Genomic DNA, 15,992 nt, shown 5'->3' with positions numbered 1-15,992 from the left:
TATATTTCTATAACAAATTTTTTGCCGTTAACACAATTGTTAGAGAAAAAAACTAAATGTGGAAAATGCATCGAGTCATATCTGTACGGAAATTTAATTAAAATCAAAAAATGTTTTGATTTTATATTAAAATTATACTGTATACATTATGTTTAGCGAAAAATTAGAATAAAACTTATCATCTGAAATAATGCACACGCATTCGTTGCGAAATCAAACGCGTACGATTCAATAGTGGTTTGCATTCGAGTCGAATGAAACTATGGCCGACAGTCGTGACGAGGAAATTGGAATCTTTGTGCAAACAGAGGAACATGTGGACGATACTCATTCGCTACTAGACTGGTATGTTATGTCTCTCTGTTTTCCTTATATTAATGCTAATTTTAAACATAGATCCGGCCGGAATATTCCGTGCGATATGAGTTTCTCGCGCGGAAACGCGAGGACTCTCAGAGTTCATCGACACGCGGACTTGGAGGAGATTCGACTAGAGAAAGATAAACCGAATGAAAAAACAGAGAGTACGAACACGAATGACTTCTTTCTTCGCGCTCTTTCCCTGTGTTAAATATTACGTTGATGGTCGATTTCTTCCAAATATCCATCTTTTATCTTTTCTATTTATTTATTTATAAAGAGCGCGCGAGAGGAAGATGATATAGCAGGATATAACGAAGCGACAGGGGGAGATTGCAACCCTCGTTGCACGTCGATACAACACGCTGTTGAAGAGAAAAGCGACGAGTGGCTCTCGAAACTTGTTGCGTGGGAGGAGAAGTGTGTTATTACAGCGGATTACGCGATTAGCAACTAGTTTGGTTCCATCATTGATGCCGCGAGCGTCGTACAGAGGATCGCGCGGTAATCAAACTTGCGTCGAGCGGAAACACACGGTGTCGTGTCGCACGCTGTGGCGAGATACACTTAAATAGTTACGGATCAACGGGCGAGACACCCGCGATCGATTAAGAATCTTATCCTGCTCTCTCGTTTTATTCTACTCTTCTACAAGTTTGATGAAAATTCTTTTTCTCTCTCTTTCTCTCTCTCTCTCTCTCTCTCTCTCGCGCGCGTTCTCTTTTTCTCCTCCCCTCTTGCTGTAAAGTAAAATGAAAATTTCAAACGTCGCCAACAGAACATATCGACGGAACTTTGATCGCACGCACGTGAAATTTGTAGAATCGATGCGAATAGAGCGATGTGGTTCTCTACGCTTGTACACGCGTGTGTGTGTATGTGTGTGTGTGTGTGTGTGTGTCGATTGGCGGCTCCATGCGCGTCGCACGCGTGTGACGCGGGTAACCGGGGGATGAACGAAGATAGTCCGGAGATATATAGACGTCGGGAGAGCTGTATGGGTAGCGCAAACAAACCGACCGCTGATTACAGAGACTGCTTCTGACAGCCCATCAAATATTCCGCATTTACGTATACGTCGACGTCACTGAGTATTCCATGCTTGTGTTCATCAACCACTCGTACCTTCTCTCTCTCTCGTCCTGTCATCCTTCTCCAATCGCCCTCTTCTTCCGCGCCGACTCCCTTCGCCTCATCCTCTTCTCCTAGCTATCTCTTCCGCGAGTTGATTTAGTCGACGGAAGAGAGCAGAGGAGAGGCCGGAGAATCTGGAGATAGGGATAAGAGAATGGAAAGGGAAAGAGGAAGAGAGAAGAAGAGAGAACGGATGATGGGCGGAGAGGATAGAAGACGAAGATGGGGAAGATGGAGCGACGGCAAGAGAAAAAGATAGATGGAGAAAGAGAGAGAGAGGAAGGTAGGGAGAGTTTGCGGGTTTGCCGCGGCGCAGAGGCTTCCATCTTTCCGAGTTCCCTCGCACTCGAGCATCCCCTATCTCATCTCCTTCCTTCGCCAATTTCCCTCCGTAAATTCGATTATCTATAGGTATACTCCTCATTCCTATGGCTCCACTTCTGCCGCTCTGCCGAGACGCCGCCATCCATCGCTCCAACTCTCTTTGGCCTTCTCCTCATCGTCCTCATCGTTCTCCTCGTCGTCATCATCGTCCTTCCACATCTACTCCCAGATGCGGAGTAAGCAAGATCCCGGACTACTATGCTTTAACGGATTTCTAAGCCACGTGGGGCCGATCATCGCTTAACAGAGAGAGAAAGAAAGATTGCGAGAGAAAGAGAGAGAGAGAGGGAAAACTATGAGAGGGACGATGCTGAAGCTAATGGTGCGTTACGAGCAATCGCGAAAAGATGAACTGGCTCCATTCGGTTTCGATAAACTTCCCGTAGGGCGATAAAGGATTTTGAATTGGAATCGATTTAAGTATTGACAGTATTTAGATAGCACTATTTTGTACATTGACTAATCGTTTCTTTCTATTTTAAAAGGAATATCAAAAGAGCCCTTGATCAATTTTATTTATATGTCATATGTTTGATTTTCATCGAAGATAACGCTCAAGAATATCTCATATTATTAAACTCGCAGAGAGCGAATTTATTTGTATACATCTTTAATCAATTAATTTTTCTTAATTGAAGTAATTTTGTTTCAGTTTAATTGGAGCATTTTCATAAAACATTAAAACATCAGTTATCCTAAATTTAAATAAGCAGCGCTTTATGCGCTCTGATAATATTTAAAAATAAATCGCTCTATATTATTAAAAAAAAAGCAGTGTATTTTTTAAAGCTAATATCTCATTTAATTAGAGGATGGTTATATACATGTGTGTTTGTGAAATATATTCGCGTTATTAAAAATTCATGTCAATCCGGCTGCGCAGGAATACATATGCGAGTTCGTTAAAAGCGCGGACGACTGTCTGAAAGCGAACAGGAATAGCGGTAGCTTGAAATTTTCATTAGTGATTTCGCTTGTCATACCGAGGTAGGAAGGATATCAAACGAATTGATAAGGAACATTGCTGTCAATTTACATCCAATTTCTTTCTGTCATATCAATTTTTGTATATCTTGTTAAGCTTGATAGTAATAATAGTACACGATATATACAGAATATAAAGCATGATGATGTTAAATCTCACTGCTTAATAATTGATTGTTGTGAAAGATGAGAATTCGTTGAGATTGACACACGTTCTTGCATCGTTCGGCGTCGTTGCGGTCCGATAAGGTCAAAGGTCGCGCGTGCTCGCCAAAGATCGATCGGATTATCCTCTCTGCTGAGGCTGGCTTAAATCGAGGCAACCGCGAACGCCGTTTGAATTTTCAATTAAGACGGACAGCCGAAAGCCGGGGAAGTTATGCGCGATCTCGTTTCGTGAAATTCGATCCGCGATAACTACTCGAATAATTATCGCAACAGTAATACAGCGTGTCTTTAACGCCGAATGCATTTTTTTTCTACGTTGAAATTAATTTATGATAAAGCTATTTTTAAATCTGTAAATTCGTGATTCACAAACATACATTTTAATGATATTTTTATCGTGCGACTGTGTGAATAATCGCGCGACGAATGTCATTAAAATGCATGCCCTTTAAAAATCAACGTTTTGCAAGCGTGCCAGCGCGTTAGTATCTCCTTGACTGTGTCATACATATATGCGACAAATAGAAATGAGAGAAAGAGAGAGAGAGAGAGAGAGAGAGAGAAAGAGAGAAAGTACAGCATATACGCAGCATATAATCGTACAATAACGGACGAGAGGGGGAGGAAATGCATGCATTCTCTCTCTTCCGATGAGAAACAATAGTTATTTTGTGGCAAGTGTGTGCAGTGAAGAGATACGCGGTTTCGGACAGACGTGCGCACGTAACGCGTAACGTTCCCGAGATCTCTCGCTGGTTAGGTAACTCGAGATAATAATAATAATAACATGGCCATGGACGCTTTGACGAGCGCGGGAAATGGTAATTTGCATACACATTGCCGAGAAGCACGCGCGCATGAGCCGCGGGGAACAATATATCGAGTTTTCGAATGTCTGCTTATGTCGTTTGCTCCGACGAGAAAATGACAGCTCGATAAAATGACAGCTGTTTTGGAAATCGCATATTAAACGGGAATTGTTTCTCTCTCGTCTGTTTATTCGCGTAGATGGTACTACAATAGAAATCAGAGGGAGGAGCCGATCGAAGAATCGTCGGGACATTACGTGGTGCGCGACGGTTCCTTGATCATCCAGAGTATCGAGGAGAACGATGCCGGCTCGTACATGTGCACCGCCAGCAATTCCGAAGGCAGCGAGACTTTGGAGATCAGATTAACGGTGTCTGCGCCGCTCAGCGTTCACGTGCAGCCGGCGATACAGACCGTCGACCTGGGGAAATCCGCCTATCTGGTAATTGATTGTCGTCGATATCGATCCACTCGAGTCAAGCGTACGTGTGGATCGCGAGTAAAAGGCTAAAGATAAAGATCGACCGAAATCTCGCGAGAAAAGGAAGGCAAAAACGGAACAAATTAAAATGGAAATAATTTCGAAGAATTTAATCCTGACACCGCGAAACGCAATAACACGAAAATAGATATAAATGTTGTAGAGCCCCTCGTAAGAACTCTATGCATCTTAATAATGCGAAAGTGGTTTCTTCGATAGATCGTTCACAATATCGAGCACTTTGATTATGAAATATTTACCGTAACGTTTTCATCCGTCTATAAATACGGTAAAGCGCCGTCGATGACGCGGGAAATGAATCTGTACGCTCCGGAAATTAATGCCAGTCGTGGTACGAACGCGCGATTCGAATACACATTTTCAGGAATATATAGATCTGATTTTTCTCTCAAGAAGAAACGAGGAGAGGAGTCGTACTCCCTCTCGCTTTTGCGCGCGCGGATCTCCTTTCTTGATTCTCATCAGTTCCTTCCGTCTAAACTCCTTTGCAGACGTGCACCGCAAGTGGATTTCCGCAGGCAGCTCTCTATTGGCTGAAGGACGGTCAACCATTGAGGACGGGCGCCCGCGTAAGGACCGTCTCCAGCGAGCGTATTTCCGTGACGTCGGTTGCGAGAGAGGACCGAGGCATGTACCAGTGCTTCGTGCGGAACGAGTACGAAATGGCCCAAGGAATTGCAGAATTGCGCTTAGGGGGTAAGACATTTTGCTTCGCATTTCAGATATTAATGTATATCTCGATATCCACTTTCTTAAGGGTTGGCGATAAACGTAATCGTGTGCTCGGAAACTCGAAAATGTCTCAAAATCCATCACAATAAGAAATTATCTCACGAAATTAAACATAATTAATAAATTAGATGGCAATTTTTTCGTGAAGAGGGTCTTACAATTTAAATTATAAAATAGTCTAGTCAGAGAGAATTTTTAATTAGTCGACAGTTCTCTTGAGATTGAATTATCATTATTATGACGAAGATGATAATAGGCCCTCCGTAGTTTGTCGTTTAATTGCAGGAAGTATTTTACGTACAATGTATAATGCCATAAATATCTGTCGATTCGAGTAAAAGAAAGTTGCGCTTGTTTGCCGGAACGAGCATTTCCGCCGGCTTTACCGTTGGTTAATGCCAGGCAACTCTTTCCCATGTACGGTCCATTCCACGGTTCGCGTGCCATTCCATCGTAACGCATTTTCCATCACGAGGCAGCGCACGACTTTCCTGCAGGCTACGTGCCATTTTTGCCGGAAAGTGCCCTCATCGCTCTTCCGATTGTGCTTTGCGGAGCGTGCCCCCATTTGCGGAACGATAATCGCGGTCTCGGTTTCGATTAACTCTGGCCGAATTTCGTTCATGGCGATGGCGCAATTGTATGCCAATCGCATTACCTCTTCCCTCCTCTAACAATTGTTTCCAAAGCTACTTAATCCAGCCGATACATATAAAATATCTCTCGATTCTCTAGAATTATAATTGGCTATATTCGACGGAAAGTTTAGCGAGATGAAGTACAATCGTCGTGTAAATACACGGAATTCATTATTTAATCGAGGTACGCCCAGCAATTTTTAAGGTCGGTTACGCAATTTTATTACGTAATAAAGAGTTGAAACAATCTGATGTTTGACGAACTTGATCAAAAACTTGGTTTACCCGTGGTTTGAAAATGTTGGTTAACAGCCGCGGAACTCGTATGTGCGTGAGATGAGGGAGAGGATTCGGGGGGGGGAGGGGGAGGTTTGCCTGTTTGCGCAATGTTCCCTCGTAACGTATTTTCCATCGTTTCGCCGCGGGATACGTGCCATTTTTGTACGAAAATGGCCTCGTTTGCTCTCGCGTGCGCCAAACCTCGTACGAGACCTCCATCGTCGCGCATCAATGTCCGATGGACAACCGCACGACTCGCGAATTTGCCCCGGAATATAATAAAAGCGATTTACGATATACGTTTCACATACCCGAGTGACGTCACGGTCAACTATTGGATGAACCACATGGGTAACATATGACACGCGGAACACGTCCAGTAACTTAGAGAGAACGGTGTTTCATGTAAAAACAAAAAAAAAAAAAGAGGCCAGTTTGCCTCTGGTGAAATTTTTCGCGAAAAATAAGAGCGCTTACTATGGTTTTGGCACACAACGCCTCTTACGTTCGTATATCGTATACTTTTATTATTAGAATCTAGATTGTGCCGTTAATTATTACAATTGTAAGACTCGTTATGTAAAGCTATTATTTTTAATTAAATGTACGTTATTCTTTTTATCGCCAAACATATTACTTTTAATTAGATTTCGAGATGTAATTTCCATGTTGGCTTTCTTTCAGTCGCGAGCTTTTATTTTATATCATTTTCTTCTCTCGAGGATATTGCTGCTGGCAACACGCTGAGTTTCATGCCCGTTCTTACGAGCGATTTGTACATTTCTGGAAGTTCGTACGGGGTTTCGTTGCCATTAACCTTTATATAGCCCCGGCATTTGGTAACTTTTATGACCTTTGAAACTTTAAATTTTCTTTCAAAATCGCTTATAGCCTCCTTGGATACCATTTTCGAGGTGACATCGGAAACAAGAAACCGTATACAGTTTGCTTCTTTTTCCATCATGATTCGAGAGAGAAAAAAAAGAGAGCGGGGAAGGATTACAAGTTAAATTACTTATTATTTCCTTCCTTCTCTCTTTTAACTGTTTCGTGCTGGCTCTTACATAATTTCATCTTGAAATTTTTTTCGGCAAAAATGTTCAACAAAAAGTCTTTTATTAAATTTAACAAAATAATATTTAATAAAATAACAGACTTTTAAAACACTCTATAATGCTATATTAAAAATGATATAACGTACATGCGTGAATTTTCAAAATGCTAAGAGAAAGTAACAGCGATAATTGCATCGCCCGATATAATTACGCAGCAACGTCTGCGTTACATCAACAATGTCGCGTAATCGCTACTCATATCCGGTGATGAAGCCGCCGTCGCCCCCCGGTTACTCGACGACGACGGATAGAAAATTAGTAATTTACGTCGTCCAAGTTGGAGGTCGGGCGCCTATTACCTCATCATTAGGATTCTTCCCGTTTCTCCGCGATTTCTAAGCTGTAGGACATAGACTGTACATTAGGCAGGGATCGCTCGTAGCACGATAGGATAGTTAGTACCCACTACTACTATCACTCGTCGGATTTGCATACGCTAACGAGATTTCTGTGGTTTTGCCGATGCTTTGCATGCTGGCCGCGCGCGGTTTCGGGACGCTACGCGACTACGTCTATTTACGTCTATGTCATAGGTACGTCGGTAGATGAAAGCTCGGATGTTGGCGGCACGTCGACGAGTTTCGCGAATTTACCGGCGGTTCCTCCGGTTGAAATTATACAAACGCGTCATATCTTGCATTATGATTATTTTAATGTAATTCTCATTCCGAGATTTGCTTTGCTATGCACACGGGAGAACCTATAGTTCACGTGTAACCTCGCGGAAGGATATATCGCTCATGCAAATTACGCTTTATCGCTTGTCATTTCTCCAAAGCACATTTTGGCATTTCGTGTATACGGATTTTATACTCTAAAATACGATTCCGTTGCGTTTTAGCAACGAAATTTTCATACAAACAAGCAAGCGTGACTCTGTTTCGCGTTTCCACGTAACGCGAGTTATTTCCTAAAATTTCGAGAAAACGGTACCGGCACAGAGCCAATTAATATTAGTTAGAACGCAAATGAATTATATTAACCTTCATAGTTTTACATGCCATAGGAGAGAGAGGGGAGAAGTGAACAAATATTATTTTTCGACATTTTTACCGTTGAATTATTTCAAACGCAAAATTTTGCAACAAATATAATAAATATAATAAAAGATTCTACAATTTATATACAACAGAGATACATTATTTGAAAAATTTCACGCGACATATATAATAAATTAATAATATTACGTTATTGAAAATTATATTTCGCAGGTGCTATAAATACAAACGCAATTATAATGTCCTCTCTCCCGTTACTGCAACAGAGTTGTATCAGTTGCGTTTGCACAACATCGACACAGATGTTTTGGAAAATAGCAACGTGATTTCTACTAGTGGAATTTTATTTAGTGGATTTTTATTTACATTGGGATTTTTATTTATAATGGGATTTTTATTTACAATGGGATTTTTTGTTATCTCCGCAATAGCGTATATATTAATTTGCATCGCCCTTAAAGAACCGCGGTCTTAATTTACGATATTGAGAAACGCAGTAAGATTTCTTCTTTCGCGCGCCAAAAACGCGGGATAACGGAACAGAATAATTAGTCGGCCTAATTGTTAATTTACTAATGGGGTACTGCGTAGCCTTTTAATTATACATCGGGTAAACTCCGAGCCCGGCGAGTTTTCAACTTTTAACTATGAAGTTAATTCGCACAGAATAAATCGCGCGGTTTTTCCCCACGCGCTTCCTGATAAAAATTATAATTAGGATAAGTAAGAAGGAAGGAATGTGCCGCATCCTGCTCGAGTTATGCCCCCCTGGTGGTTACGATGTCGCAGGAAAAAAGTTGCGAAATATGTCTCTCATAAATATTCATCAATATCGATATCAATAACGCCGATGGCGATAAAGAGATCCACCTTCGTGAATGAATACGAAAACTTTCGGTAAAGTTGACGTTATCTTCTGGCGCATATATATTCGTCGTTGTAAAGTTTACGAATTTATCATCATGCCATTTTGAAAGTTGGCTGAATGAAAATCTACATATTTCACACATTTTATTCGATATTCACATATTTTCTTTTTTCTATTCGATTCGTTCGCACGCGATAATCTCTAATAATTCGTTTAATTTTTTTGCGTTATTGTTTTCACAAGTTAATTATTCGAGGCGCGATATTACTTTTTTAATTTTTAATTTTTCTAATTAATGACCTATTGCGAATTTTATTCTCTATTTAGCTTACTGCTTTAAATAATTCGACGGATCGATGATTACGCGACGACAATTGACATAGTTTTTCATCCAGATTATTTTTAAACGGCTCTACGAATCGATGAGAGAGAGATATCGTCAGGTCACTAACTTAAATTCACATGGTCCCCTTTCACGTTCGACAATCGATTCGAACGTACGTACAAAAGAGAAAGCAATAAGAGAAAAAAGAAGGGCGGAAATAGATGCAGCTGTAGAGTAGATATATCGGGGAATGAGCGGGGACGCGGCGGGCAGAGCGGTAAAGAGGAGAGTGGGGAAAGGGTGATAGAGGTAACATTTGGAAACTTTGGGATATGCGTAATCTCGCCCATAACGTCTGTTAACAGAGATCGCGCCGCAGCTGGTCTACAGGTTTATCGAACAGACAATGCAGCCCGGTCCATCGGTTTCCCTGAAATGCAGCGCCGCGGGTAATCCCACGCCGCAAATTTCCTGGCTGCTGGATGGATTTCCGCTTCCACAAAACGACAAGCTTCTGATTGGCCAATACGTGACCGTGTACGGGGACGTAATATCGCACGTTAATATCACGAGCGTGAAGGCAGAAGACGGCGGCGAGTACGAGTGCATCGCCGGCAGCCGCGCTGGCGAAGCCAGACACTCGGCGAGACTCAATATTTACGGTGAGTCAGCGTGAAAGTCACGTTAACGCAGTCGCAAATACGTTTTCCAGTAATTAGATACGTTTATACAACTACCATTCCTGCAACTCTGTTGATTACTGTTAAACTTTATGCCCATTTTCCGACCATCTTTGATGAATAACGTCTCGATATATCGAATATTAAGTAATTTACAAACATATCTTTCCTCGCCATATTGATCAAATACTTTTGAATTTACTGGTTATAATATTTTAACATTTCATAAATTGAGAGATATAAAACAATTTTTATTATATATATAATATTATATTATATATATAAACACTTGAAAATAAAGCACTTGATTCTTATGAAGGTAAATTCTTCTTGTAACATTACGAGAGAGAAATGGAATTATTGAAAACGGAAATTGAGATATTTTGTATGATACTAAAATAATATTATATTCATAAATATTACGCTTGAAATAAAATAAAAATAATAACTCATAAAGAAATAAAATTAAACAATTTTCGCGTATGAAATTTGATTTTTTGCATCTTTCATTTTTTGCTGTTGCGCTTTTCATTTTATACTTTTTTTTCATTAAAATTACATTTTCCACATTGCATTCAATGTTTATATATGTTTATTCATCATAATAAACACGCTCTACATTAATTATCAGAGTTGTGAGAACAGTTTCTGCTTTAGAATGAATTATAAAAATATCTTCCGTGCATATCCAAATTATTCTAAACTATTGTAAAAAATGTAGAGATTTTGAAGGAACATGAAATGTATTAAAAAATAAGTTGTACGTGATCTATCTTTTACATTCTTTGTGATTTCACAAAGTCGAGGAAATAAAATTGGATTTACTGTGAAATTTATAACTTTATGTGCTATTTCGCGAGTGGAGCGTAGGGTGTAACGACCTTTTATTGCTTTCTAATCTCAGGATTGCCATACGTCAGACCGATGTCGCCCGTTTCAGCGGTCGCCGGGAAGCAACTATATATCAAGTGTCCTGTAGCCGGTTATCCTATTGAATCGATAGTGTGGGAGAAAGGTAAGCGTCGTGTGTCATTTTCGTTAATCCTCTCGAATAACGGGAATCTCGCGTTCGTTTGAGTATTCAATATTTCCATTGTGGGAAAAAAATGCATTAAAGTCTCTCTAGTATAAGTAGATTTCGGCATTGATTGATAATCCTTATTTACGCTCATAATCAATAAATTATGCGACACGTCGCAAAGTTTAACAAGTTTATCTCATTTGTTGATGTTTGGAAATTTACTTACGCGATTAAGAGTTAACGTCGAACGTCAAAGATGCAAAATATTTGCTGTCAAGTAGAAAGCCTACAATGTTATCGAATATCTTGAATATTCTCGAATGGAGAGGAGCTCTCATTTAAATGAAACGACGCTGTTATCAGGGGACGTAAAACTGCCTACCAATATGAGACAAAGAGTCGCCAATGGCACGCTGTTTATCGATACCGTGCAACGCAGTGCCGATGAAGGCACTTACACATGCACTGCCAGAAACAAACATAATTTTACGTCGCATCGCTCGGTCGAAGTACGCGTTTTAGGTAAGTAAATACATAGCCAATAGTTTCTGCATAATTTCCCGCAATATTGAGTACCGGAATTCAAAGTATTCGTGAAATTAATATTCGAAAATTAAGAGATAGCTATGCACGCGTGCTCGTAAAACAAAGCGCGATCTCGCCTTCCTTTCAAGATACAAAAGAGGATATCCAGTCGCTTGTGTCACTGAGATCATATTTTTTACACGATACTTTAATAATGAATATTTAACAATTTACATTATATTATGCCGACATATTTAATTAACATAATTTTTATGCAATATAATATGTAAAATGCGCAACACATATTTTTGTGAAAATATCTCTTTTAAAAATGTAAATCAACCACCGCGTCTGTAAAGTCTATGTAATCCTTGGGCGAAAATTTCGCATAAAATTTCACTCGCGAAATCTGACGTTGAATTGTTTTGCCACTTTTCGTAATTTACCTCCCGTGTTATCGAAACGCGATTATGGATATCACGGATTTCACGCTAATATGTATTCTCCCTTTGTCGAACAATGTATTAACTATCCATTGCTCGTCCCCTTCGTCCAACTGTATTAATTGCAACCCGTTTATATACATAACAGGATCCGATGTGCGCGTTTGACGCGCGGCACAGCCGAATTTATCTTTACATAATGTTTCTATTAGGTTCATCAAGCAAACTCTATATGGTGCGTTGTTTGACGTTGGACAGGATTAATTAACGCGAGACAACATTCGGATCCTCGAATCTTTGCTTTATCGCATTACGCATCGTCCCTCGAAATACGTCGTGCTTTTCACGAGACACGTATCGATCAGTCGATCACTCGCAACTGCAACTGTCCGATGCGGGCTGCACAAAAAAAAAATTAGAACAAGACAAATAGTTTTATATTATACCGATGAAATATATTTCGGGGAATATGTTTTATTTTTTCAAAGGTGTGTGTTATGGAGAATATATCTTTATTAATTTTTTTCGGGTTTTGATCGATCATTTATTTCTACATCGCTCGACAATTTACGTTTTATTGTTGGAAAAAAAAAGAAAAGAGAGGAAAGCTGTACTGTTTAGGTTTCTGCGCAGTGTTTTTCAATCCCGCCTCACCCTGGATTCTAACAGAAAAGCTTCTCCGAAATCGTATGAAACCTTTCGTGAGAGGGACTATTTTATATATATGTTTCACTGTGTAACGTAACGCGCGCGCATGTGTGTGTGCACATATACATATATAAATACATATATAAATATATATTCAATGCCTACGGAAATCGCGCAATTTCAAAATAAAGTGCCTCGTAAATTCGCTAATTGATTGTTTTTCGCGTTCAATTTTTCACGTTAAATATCAAATATCGTACTGATATTTCCAAAAAGTGTTGCGAGAAATATTAGTCGAGTAACAAGTTACGCAAGAATTGCGCAAAATTACCGTCGAGGAACGTATTTAAAAAAAAAACGAAATATATATTTTGAGCGAAATGCGAGACATTGTCGTTTCTTTTCACTCGCGCTTTACACATAACATTTTCTCCGAAAGAGGGCAAACGCGCGTGATTTCCGGCGACATTTGTCAGCTATATGTATGCGTGCGGGCGTATGCCGCGCGTACAGAAGACGTGTCCGGAAATGACCTATGCACAGGGCACAGCACCTCACTGCATCGCTCAAGCATTCCTCCTTTGCACGCGCTCGCCTAACTGCTCTGTTCTATTCCGTGTATTTTTATGTACTCGTGTTACTCATGTACATAAAAATCCAGCTGACACACGTATGTACGTAACGTAACTATGTACATAGGACCGACGACGCGACGTACTACAGATATCGCACGGGGTATTACCGGAAAATGTCTCTCGATCTCCCTGATATTTCCTCCGTTATGTTGTGTGTCTCCGTACACGTGTACGGAGATGATGTAACTTGATGTAACTTTACAATGCGCGTGATTGCACATTAATTTCGTAATACCCCGTAAAAAATCGCGTATAGAATTAAATCATAGATATTTAACGAGAAGGCTCTCGAGATAGAGCGACGATCGCGGAATCTGTCAGATTGCCGGCGATCTGGATGATGAAAAGGAAACAGATGTACCTTGTAATAACGCGTATAAATGTGGAAATATTTCCTTCGAAATTTGCGCGTTCGGATTTTGAAATTTTCAATTACGCGTTCATTTCATGTACATACAAGCGCACAATTTACATTATTATTTTAAATATGTAAAGCCTGTTACGGAGATTGTCGGCAAGCTGAATATTCTGTGGAGAATCGCCGCGATAGCCTTTCTTTAAAATTGCACACGTTATTCTCTTTTCACCCGCTATCGATCTGTAGACGTCTCCCAAAGGCGTATTTCGTCATGATATCGCATACGTCTAATTAAAATTAGCAGTTAATCATAATGTTATTTCTCGTTTGAGCAATAAAAATGATTCTTGCTATAGGAAACACACGATAATGTGAAATATAACACATATAATATTCTCCAGTCGCGCGCAAAATGGACACGAGAGCCAATATCACGCGAGAATTATCGCGCTTCTGAATATCGACAGTATTTTCTCAGTATCTTCTGGCTGCTGCGCGCGGTCTTGATTTCCGGCATCGAAGGAGCGATCGATTAATCTCGCTACTCACGGATTCCGTTTTCTCGACGTATGCCGTATCGAACGAGGTCGCTTCTCCTTATCCCGTCGGCGTTGCTGGAACGCGCCGCTTGAAAAATCGCTTCCCACACTTACAAGAAGGCGCGCGTCTGGCAGCGCGAGGGAGATTACGACGATTACGACCGTTTATCCCCCATATATACCCTACCTGCACCTGCACACACCTCTCCCTCCTCTCGTTCCATAATACATATCCCAACATCGTGATTCTCTAGTGATTCTGAACTGCTTTGATGGAATGCCACCTTTGTCTGTATTGTTCTTTCAGTGCCACCTAAAATCACGCCTTTCAGTTTTGCTCGCGATTTAAACGTAGGGGACCGTACTAGCGTACAGTGCGTAGTCGTGACCGGCGACCTACCACTGACATTCACATGGCTGAAAGATAACGTCCCGATAGAGACGGTCAGGACGTTGCCGTCGGTCTCGCAGGATGCGCCGACGTCAGGCAGCCGCGGTCGGTCGCCGGCCGCCAGTCCCGGGATGGACGTGGGCCCCCCTAAGCTGAGGGGCCCTGCTACCATGACCGTCTCCGGCCCCGGGCATGACGAAGCGTCCCCCTCGTCCCAGAGAAAGAGCATTACCATCGGGAAACATGACGCTTTTACCAGCGCCCTGAGCATTAGCACGATCGCACCCGCGCACAATGGCACGTACACCTGTCGCGTGACCAATGGCGCCGCAACCGTCGCTCATTCTGCACTCCTTCACGTCAACGGTAAACGCACACCGTTGGTGTCGTTGTACGCGTACCGTGTTCCGGAATATCTCGCCAATGTATACGTCTCTCTTTCTCTCCCGCATCTCCCACCTCGGTTCCTTACCTCGTCTTCTGTCGCGCTTCCATCACGATCGAGAGACTCTCGACGCCAAGTATCGTACGACATCGTATTTCGGAACACGGTACCCGGTCGCCGCTCATCGAAATGCCAACGACGACGTCGAACAGCAACGAGAATGAGGAGGAAGAGGGTGGCGAGGGAAGGGAAACGAGGGTTGATTCGCGCCACGTCTCTCCCACGCGAAATAAGATCGGCGACAGCGACGTGAGAGCGGATTGTCATTGAGATTCGCGAGTCGAACCGAGTCGCGTGGGCCGTGATAGAATCGGACTGGCAATTTTCCAGTTCGTTGACCGGTATGGCGGCGACGGAAAATAACTGATTGATCGGCACGTAGGGAAACACACGGCGTTGTTCCTCCGCGCCACGACGATCGATCAATCAACGCGCCCGAGACTTTGCGCGCGGGAGAGAAAGGTGTAACCGTAATCAATTTTATTTTATACCTCGGGAGAAGAGCGCTCGATTACGCCGCGGAATTGTTCGCCCGACTATAAGACATCTTCGTCGGGACGTCGTCGTTATCCGGCATTGTTCCTTGAACGTCGACCGGTACCACGGTTCGCGTCCTCGAGCGATTTTCGATCTTCGGAAGGGGATTCGAGATCGTTCAAGACGCGACCGTTTCTGCTACACGCTAGATCCAGGACGCACGCTGCGTACAACAACGCGTCGCATCGGTGCGCGTTCGTGTGTTCCCGCAGAGGGGAATTTCCCGAAGGCTTGGAAAAAGAGAGGAGGTCCCATTGGGAGCGACCTATAATGTCACCGATTCGACGCGTTGCCGGCTTTCTTTCTCAGATTACTTTCGATTTTGAATCGTTCTCTCGTCCTTTCACTCTTTCTCGTCCTGCACGCCGTTCTCTTTGCACGCCAATCTGCACGCTTTGATCGAATTTTCCTGCAACCACTATCGATACCTGTGTATATTGTACGTACTGTACACTCTCTTGGCAATGCCTTTG

At 41.8% G+C, this 15,992-nt stretch overlaps 1 protein-coding gene across 8 annotated transcripts in view; it reads left to right on the top strand.

The window, feature by feature from the left end:
* Positions 1–15,992, top strand: part of LOC105248260 (Down syndrome cell adhesion molecule-like protein Dscam2) — a 77,972-nt gene that overhangs the window by 37,103 nt on the left and 24,877 nt on the right. For 6 of the 8 annotated variants that reach the window (XM_025409609.1, XM_025409607.1, XM_025409608.1 and 3 more), the window contains 6 exons: positions 4,039–4,282; positions 4,834–5,038; positions 9,663–9,959; positions 10,882–10,992; positions 11,362–11,520; positions 14,454–14,903. In XM_025409609.1, the coding sequence (XP_025265394.1) occupies positions 4,039–4,282; positions 4,834–5,038; positions 9,663–9,959; positions 10,882–10,992; positions 11,362–11,520; positions 14,454–14,903 (1,466 nt within the window). The remainder of the gene's footprint in view (positions 1–4,038; positions 4,283–4,833; positions 5,039–9,662; positions 9,960–10,881; positions 10,993–11,361; positions 11,521–14,453; positions 14,904–15,992) is intronic. The other 2 variants (XM_025409612.1, XM_025409611.1) reach the window with 1 other exon arrangement.

The sequence above is a fragment of the Camponotus floridanus genome, unplaced genomic scaffold (genome assembly GCF_003227725.1).
Source record: "Camponotus floridanus strain SB8 unplaced genomic scaffold, Cflo_v7.5 scaffold27, whole genome shotgun sequence".
Lineage (NCBI taxonomy): Eukaryota > Metazoa > Arthropoda > Insecta > Hymenoptera > Formicidae > Camponotus > Camponotus floridanus.
This window is presented reverse-complemented; position numbering and strand designations above follow the sequence as displayed.